The 8,826-nt window shown below is 40.5% G+C and overlaps 1 protein-coding gene and 1 long non-coding RNA gene across 2 annotated transcripts; one reads left to right on the top strand and one right to left on the bottom strand.

The window, feature by feature from the left end:
* Positions 1 to 652: 652 nt before the first annotated feature.
* TSHB (thyroid stimulating hormone subunit beta) lies at positions 653 to 1,758 on the top strand. Its single transcript, XM_007670009.4, has 2 exons — positions 653 to 904; positions 1,403 to 1,758. Exons 1-2 carry the CDS (start codon positions 743 to 745, stop codon positions 1,628 to 1,630), a joined length of 390 nt encoding a protein of 129 aa, XP_007668199.1. The 5' UTR covers positions 653 to 742; the 3' UTR covers positions 1,631 to 1,758.
* Positions 906 to 4,920, bottom strand: LOC120638531. Its single transcript, XR_005660227.1, has 2 exons — positions 3,655 to 4,920; positions 906 to 1,046 (listed from the first exon to the last, which is right to left on the bottom strand). It is a non-coding gene; the product is annotated as an uncharacterized LOC120638531 (long non-coding RNA).
* Positions 4,921 to 8,826: the final 3,906 nt, after the last annotated feature.

Below are 8,826 nucleotides of genomic sequence, written 5' to 3'. Positions count from 1 at the left end.
ATAACTTGAAAAAGTTCAGGTAATTGCAATTGAGTGGACATTTCCAACACTGCTTGCCAAAACAGATTAAGATATTACAATTATCAGTGCTATTATCTTACAAGGATAACATTTTTTGTTCAGTACTCAGAATTTGGGAAGAAAGTAAAATTCAAATGCCTCTTGGTAACTGAACAGTATTTGGAAGAAAAAAAAATCTTCCTAGTCTCTTCAGTGATCAACTTACATTTAGAAATCTGAAAGTGGATTATCATTTCTTACCAGAAGAACCAAAATACATATGAGACATAGACAACATCCAGATCCTGAAAATGAATGTTGATTAAGAAATGAGTTTTACTCTACAGAATAGTTTCCCACTAAATCAGGTTGCCGGCATATATAACCATCTATATAATGAACTAAAATGAAAACAACCTATAGGTGTCTGTTTTTTGAACATGGACTTCTTCCATAGGACAATCGTCTCTACTATTTACCTTTAAGAAATCTTTTCAGTCCTGAAAATGAAGTTGCCTCTTTCTGGGCTACTTCAGTTGATCAAGCACAAGTTTTTCTTCTCCCCAGCTTCACCGTCCTCCTGAAAACTGGAATTTGTCTCAGGATTTTAACAGTAAAATAAATATGTTCCTTGTTTAATGTCAATACTAATTGTTTTACAATGTTATAACATTCCAGTGGGTTTCTCTGAATGTAGAAGGGCACATGTAATGGGTTCTTTAATTTTGTTTTTGGGTTTAGCATGACTCCTCTCTTCTTGATGTCTGTACTCTTTGGCCTTACATTTGGGCAGACGATGTCTTTCTGCGTTCCAACTGAATATACTATGTATATAGAAAAGAGCGAGTGTTCATACTGCCTGGCTGTCAACACGACCATCTGCGCTGGATACTGTATAACACGGGTACAGTAGCTTAAAGTTTATTATTTATAGGCTATACATTAAATAAAATAAGAAAACAATATCTTCTGATTTTTGTAGACACATGAACCGCATTTCCGAGACCAGCAGATGTTCCCCAATCCGTTCCATTCTGCAGGAAAGCCTAAGAGAAATTAGAATTTACGCATCTAAATCTAACAATGGTTGGCTCGCTGAAAGTTTGCGTACATATGGTTTACATGTAGGTGCATTTACATATGCGGAGAGAGATTTTAAACATGGTGCGTGAGATGCTGACCATTTCAGTGTTCTACCAACCTATTAGTGTGGATGGCTAGAGAAATATTTCTTAATCTTTCCTTTCTGTGGCCCCTGCATATGTGGTATATTGAATTCTGAAAGTCAGATGTTTCTTACTTTAATCACAGGTTTAAATGAAGCTCTTTTAAACCCTATCCATACATTGTCTATGTTTTTCTAAAACATAAGGTTCAAATAACCTTTCTTTCTTCTTTTTAGGACCCCAACGGCAAAATATTTCTTCCCAAGTATGCTCTCTCCCAGCGTGTGTGTACATATGATGATCTCATTTACAAGACAGTGGAGATTCCGGGATGCCCACAGGATGTAGCCGCTTATTATTCGTATCCTATGGCTTTGAGCTGCAAGTGCGGCAAATGTAATACTGACCACAGTGACTGTGTACAAGAGGCTAACCAGGCAAACTATTGTAGCAAATTACAGTAGCCCCTCCACTGTGGGATTTTTCTGACTGAATGAAACAGAAATGGAATTCACAACCCATGTTTAAATAGTCAGTTCATTCCATTTTGCATTCCTAGAGTATAAAGTGAATAAAATTACAGTAGATTTCATAACATCTCTTTGCATCATCTGTATATTGTTTCACCAGAAAAATGCATAAAAATATTAGGGGTGTTACTGTCTCCTTAGAAATGATTAGGGGTCGAATCGAGGAAGGACTATTTCCCTACAGCTTGTTGGAAGGCAACACAGAGCAGGTAAGGAAGCAAAATTCAAGTGTTAGGAGGGGAGCAGCATGGTCAGATGGAAAGTGCATGGGCCTGAGAGTTGGAGGGCCTGGGTTCTAATCCTGACTCTGCCACATTTTTGCTGTGTGACCCTGGGTAAGTCACCTAACTCCTCTGTGCCTCAGTTACCCCATCTGTATATTGGGGATTAAGACTGACACAGTCTTGTGGGACCCAGACAGTCAACAACCTGATTAGTTTGTATCTAACTCAGAACATCCTTAAGATTTTGGGTTTTTTCCATGATATTTAACAGAGTTGCACATACCTGTGCAAAATACCTGTGCCTTGTGAAAAGCAGCGTGGCTTAGTGAAAGAACATGGGCCTGGGAGTCAGAGGTCATGAGTTCTAATCCCAAATCCGCCACTTGTCAGCTGTGTGACTTTGGGCAAGTCACTTCATTTCTCTCGCCACAGTTACCTCATCTGTAAAATGGGAATTGAGACTGGGAGCCCCATGTGGGAGGGGGACTGCATCCAACCTGATTTGCTTGTATCCACCCCAGTGCTCAGTACAGTGTGTGGCACATAGTAAATCCTAAACAAATACCCTAATTATTACGTACACTAGTTTTATATGCCTACCTTCTCTCATTTGAGTTTAAACTCCTAGAGGGCAGGATCACAGAATTGGGCTCAGTAAATGCAATGAATGCATGTTCCTTGATGCGAGGGACCATATCTTCTACTTTGGTTGAATTTTCCCAAGCATCTAGTTCAGTGGTCTGTCTGTTTTCATTTAGATCTTATGAGAGGTTCAAATGGCATGATTTATGCCCATAGCCTTAAAATTACTTACTTGTCTATTTTCCCAGAAACAATTGATGCCAGGCAAATAGGACAGAAGGTTGATTCCATTTATCTCCTTCCCTGTGCACCAATTATGGGAAAGATAGACTAAAAAAACCATTATGCTATTTGGTAGAATTTTACAAGGCCTCAACAACCAAATAATAGAGTAAAAAAATGATGGTGAAAGATTACTGAGCTGTTGTCAAATAAAGGACATCATTAGGAAAAAAAAATAATTTTTTTCTTAAGTAAATGAAAATTAGAGGTTATTGTATAATCAACTGCTCACTTTATATACCCATTCTGAATTTTCTGACCCACAAGAAATACCAAAATAGATTTCCATTTTAACAGATTACCACAGAATTCTGGGCTTGAAACTACAGAGTTGTTAGTTATGACACATGATTGCCTGTAGCTGAAACACACTCTTGCTTTGATAGTGTGGTGAGGTTATAAATTCTCCATTCTGATTATTTTTTATCTACCTTGGCTCTTAGCACAGTGCTTGGCAAATAGTAAGCATTTAACTTAGTAACAGAGTAAGCAGTGTGGCCTAGTGGAGAGAGCATGGGCCTGGGAGTCAGAAGGAACAGGATTCTAATCCTGGCTCTGCCATTTGTCTGCTGTGTGACCTTGGGCAACTTACTTAATTTTCCTGTGCCTGTTACCTCGTCTGTAAAATGGGGATTAAGACCGAGAGCTCCATGTGGGAGAGGGACTATGTCCAATCTGATTATCTTGTTTCTACCCCAGCAGTTAGTACAATGCCTGACACATAAGAATTGTTTTACCAAATACCATAATTATTGTTATTAAATTCAGAAGATCCCTGGTATCAAGGAATTTGGGGAAAAAGCTTGATTTAAGGACATTCAGTCATTATAGAATTAGGGAAGATCTTGAAAGTGTATTTGTTTATATTACCTTTCATGCAGAGAGCTTGATAATACCTCATCATATTCCACATCAGATCAACTTTGAATGGTAATAATAGCTCTAAAGAAATGTAGAAGATAAGGGAATTTAGTCTAGCGGACTGTAAAGTAGGTGAACTTCAACATTTGAATTATGCTTTGAGGAAGAGTCTTCTAAGGAATTACAATGAAATAAAATGTTGAACCCATTTTTTTCTCTTAAAATGAAGCAACATGTATTTCCAAGGAGCATGAAATGATAACTCCAGTTTTACTAACCATTGTACCCATTTAATTTTGAAATGCCTTAGCCAAAATTTTATTATTCTAAACTGCGTGCAGTAGTTTTATATGTCACAAGGCATATAACTTTGAATCAATCCTTCAGTAGTATTTTATTTGTATTTATAGAGCATCTACCTTTTGCAGAACACTGTACTAGATGCTTGGAAGAATACAATAGAAGCAAAATATATGGTCCCTGGTCTCAAGGAACTTGAACGCTGAATTTACTGAGTCAAATTCTGTGACTCTGCTTGACAGGGAGACTAGAATTAGACACAGAAATACATGTTTTTATATACAGGCAACAAGACTCTTGGGAAAGTACAATGCAAGTTAGTAAAATGCTGATCCAAAAATATGATTCTCATCATCAGAAACCTCCAACAGCTCTCCATTACTTCTCATTCACTCACTCAATCATTTGTATTTTTATAGTACCTACTGTTTTCAGAGCACTAGCTTTTTGGTAAAAGTAGATGATTTGGTTCTTGTCCTCAGGGAGTTTATAATCTAATAGGGGAAGGCAGGGAAACCTTAGAATACAATAGAAGCAAAATATATGGTCCCTGGTCTCAAGGAACTTGAACGCTGAATTTACTGAGTCAAATTCTGTGACTCTGCTTGACAGGGAGACTAGAATTAGACACAGAAATACATGTTTTTATATACAGGCAACAAGACTCTTGGGAAAGTACAATGCAAGTTAGTAAAATGCTGATCCAAAAATATGATTCTCATCATCAGAAACCTCCAACAGCTCTCCATTACTTCTCATTCACTCACTCAATCATTTGTATTTTTATAGTACCTACTGTTTTCAGAGCACTAGCTTTTTGGTAAAAGTAGATGATTTGGTTCTTGTCCTCAGGGAGTTTATAATCTAATAGGGGAAGGCAGGGAAACCTACTCTGTATACTTACTGTGAAAGCAGGAGCACAAATATAGATTTAATTGGCAATAGTAAGAGTATGGAAAAATGAAATAAATGAATAAATACAGTATGCTATTTGATATTTTTAAATGGTGTTTATTAAGTGCTTACTACGTGCCAGACACTGTACTAAGCTAATCAGGTTGGACACAGTCCATGTCCCACATGGGGCTCACAGTCTTAATCCTCATTTTACAGATGAGGTAACTGAGGCACAGAGATGCCAAGTGACTTCCCCAATGTCACACAACAGGCAATGGCAGATTTGGAATTAGAATCCAAGTCCTTCTGATTCCCAGGCCCATGCGCGATCTACTAGGCCATGCTGCAAATAGTTCAGTGGGGCTGTTGGGTTGATTCAACCGGAAAGTTCTGGGGAGATAGAAATTAGATAGGGAATATCCCCAAGAGGAGATAGGTTTTGGGGAGATCTTTGAAGATGGCAGATATGGAAATGTAGAGAGTTCAGGCTATGGGAAGGGCATGAACAACGGATCCAAGACAGTAGTGTTGAAAGTGAGGTGTGGGTTATTTTAGGAGTGAAGAGTGCAAACTGGGGCAGGTGAGGAAAACATATATAGAGACCTGGGGGAGAGCTGTGAGTGAATTACTTTATCGAGTGCTTACCGTGTGCAGAGCACTGTACTAAATACTTGGGAGATTATAATATATTGGAGTTGGTATACATATTCCCTGCCCAAGAAAGCAGATCTGTAGGAGAGCTGGAGGAGAGCTCTGGGTGAGGAAAACAGATGTAAAGAGAGAGCATGGGGAGAGCCCTGAGTGAAGAATGCAGATGTATAAGGCAAGAGGTAGGGGAGAGGCCTGGGTGAGGAAAACAGATATGTAAGGAGAGAGCTGGGGGAGATCCTTGAAGCCAGTGGCCGGGAGCTTCAGTTTCATGTGGAAGATGATGCTATAATAATAATGTTGGTATTTGTTAAGCGCTTAGTATGTGCAGAGCACTGTTCTAAGCACTGGGGTAGATAGAGGGTAATCAGGTTGTGTCCCACATGAGGCTCAAAGTTAATCCCCATTTTACAGATGAGGTAACTGAGGCACAGAGAAGTTAAGTGACTTGCCCACAGTCACACAGTTGACAAGTGGCAGAGCTGGGATTCAAACCCATGACCTCTGACTCCCAAGCCCGGGCTCTTTCCATTGAGCCACGCTGCTTCTCTGGTATGACGATTGGTTTTAATGCTTTTAGTTGGCTCCTTGTTTAGCTCCTTTCTACTGTTACACTCCAAGTCTTCCTGTTTGCTCCTCTCAAACAAATCCCTTAACTGTTCATTGCTCTCCCTTCTCTTCTATTTACTCCAGCTTTTCCCCTTGCCTTAAATTCCTCCCTCCTCACTTGACCAAACCATGCTCCTCATCTCGTTTAAAAGCTTCTTTAAAACTCACTTCTTCTAGAATGCATTTCTTAATTTATTCCCCCTTTATCCTGGCTGTCCAACTCTTTGTCTACCTCAATACTCATATCTGTCTTTTTTAAAAAATTATTCACTTGTGTCAATTATTGAGACACAGTTTCTCTTATTCATGTTATATTCATCAATTTATTCCTATAGTGTTTCATTAAATCATAAATACCATGAGAAGCAGTGTGGCTTAATGGATAGAACACAGACCTGGGAGTCAGAAGGACCTGGGTTCTAATCCCAGCTCTGTCCCTTGTCTGTTGTGTGACCTTGGGCAAATGATTTCACTTCTCTGTGCCTGTTACCTCATCTGTAAAAAGTGGGTTAAGATGGTGAGCCCTAGGTGGTACAGGGATTGTGTCCAACACAATTCTCTTGTATCTACCCCTATGCTTAGTACTGCGCCTGGCACATGGTAAGCACTTAACAAATACCATTTAAAAAAAAGATGAGGGCAGGAATATTTCACTTCTTTTGGATTTCCCCCCAGAAACCATTACAGTGTTGTGCAATGTTAGGAGAAGCAACATAACCTAGTGGCTAGAGCACGGGCCTGGGAGTCAGCAGGACCTGGGTTCTAACTGTACCTCTGCCATTTGTCTGTTGTTTGACCTTGGGCAAGTCACTTCACTTCTCTGTGTTTCAGTTACCTCATCTATGAAAAGGGGATTAATAACGTGAGCCCCCTGTGGGAGAGGGACTGTGTCCAACCTGATTAGATTTCATCTACCCCAGCACTTAGAATTGAGCTTGACACATAATAAGTGTTTAATAGATGCCATTACTATTATTATTCTGCACACAGTAGTGCTCAACAAATTATTTCAGTAGTGATTTTAATACACTAATAATCCAATACGGACCTTTTTTCCAGGAATTTTCCAGACCTTTCCTAAACTTAATGATGATTTTGGTCAACAATGTTTCCTTGGGAACAAATATTTACCACCAAGATTTTAAATGCTTTTCCTTTCATTTCTTTGGAAGCAACTGCCTTCAAACTTCAGTGAGTGTCCCACAGTCCTAGACTTTTGGGATTTGGTGCACAACAATCCCATGTTCACCCCACACACCCTTCATGATTTTGCCAAATTGAATCATGTCTCTTCTCAGCCTTCATCTTTCGAGACTAGTCTCATCTGGAAGCTGTTCCACCCACTGATCGCTTTGGTTACTCTTTTCTGTATCTTCTCCAGACATGAACTTTCAAAATAATCCTTCCCCAAGTCTGCCAATATCCATTACACAATAATATTCGACCACATTTCTCTAATTTAATTAATTTGGTGGGCAACCTAACCTATGAAAGTTATACTCTGAAAGGTCAATTTCCAAAGCTCAGTAAATAGGCAATGATCATTTTACACGTGGAAGCCTAAATCCTTTCAGAGCCAAATTATACTAGGAGTTGTCTTCCTTAGCCCTGACATAGATGAAGGCTCCTGGACGATTTTGGTTTCTGGTTTCATTAAAGACTGACACCTGCCATGAGAGGACTTTGGGGGGACTGCGAGGGAGCACAATTCCAAGTTTTAATCTCAACCTTCAGTTAATATTCAACAGCCATTTCGGGGCAGTGGTGCCCTCAGAGTGTTTGAAATTCACCTTTTGTTTCTTGGTTCATCACAGTGGCACGTGCCAATTCCACTGAGGCTACGGGGCGTGGGTGGGGTGATCGTCTTTGGTGGGGTTCACTCTTCTGCTCCTCCCAGCAGGACACTCTGGCTACAAAAGCAAAGAGAGCTTCTGCAGCCTGCTTGGCTAGCCCGGGGGAAATGGAGACGGGATTAGAGGAACGAAACGAGGGGGTCTATTTGACCTCTCAGCCTCAGAATCGGCTCTTCCCCCAGAGAAGCTGGCATGCCCTCTTGGAGCCCCAGGGTTAGCCTAGGCTGTAAGCTCACTGTGGGCAGAGAATGTGTCTGTTTATCGCTCTAGCGTCCTCTCTCAAGTGCTTAGTACAATGGTCCACACATAGTAAGCGCTCAATAAATACAATTGATTGAATGAATGAATTTGAGGATGGGCTAAAGGGAAGAATTAGAGGAGAACCTTCCCGTCGAGCCCTTCCCAGCAGTATGGAGCTTTCTGGGAACAGAGTGGTGTCGGGATCCTCTTCTTCTTGCTAACATGAGACCTGAACTGAAGACCTAGCTGAGGACCAGGCTCAGAAAGAGTCACTAAACCTCTGGCCTAGTGCAGGCATTAGCCAGGGCTTCACCTTCCCCTGAAATAGTGGGGTCATCAGCTGGATCCTGGAACCCAAGAATGGCCTTCTCCCCAGCCTGGAACTAGGGTTAGGAGACAAGAGCTCTTGTGGTCAGCTCTGCCAGTGATTATGTGACATCAGATGTCATTTCTTTCTGCCTCAGTTTTCCCATGTGTATAATGGGTTTGACAATACTTATTCCTTCCTTCATTCCCTCCCTCACTCCCACCCTCAGGCAGCCCTAGTCTAGAGTCAGCAAAAATGGGAAATAGCATTGGGAACATCAGGGAGTAAATCAATCAGCCAATCAATCATTCAGATATATTTATGGAG

Source organism: Ornithorhynchus anatinus, chromosome 7 (genome assembly GCF_004115215.2).
Source record: "Ornithorhynchus anatinus isolate Pmale09 chromosome 7, mOrnAna1.pri.v4, whole genome shotgun sequence".
In the NCBI taxonomy this organism is placed as follows: domain Eukaryota; kingdom Metazoa; phylum Chordata; class Mammalia; order Monotremata; family Ornithorhynchidae; genus Ornithorhynchus; species Ornithorhynchus anatinus.
The sequence above is the reverse complement of the archived record's forward strand: the minus strand, read 5'-3'. Positions and strand labels throughout refer to the sequence as shown.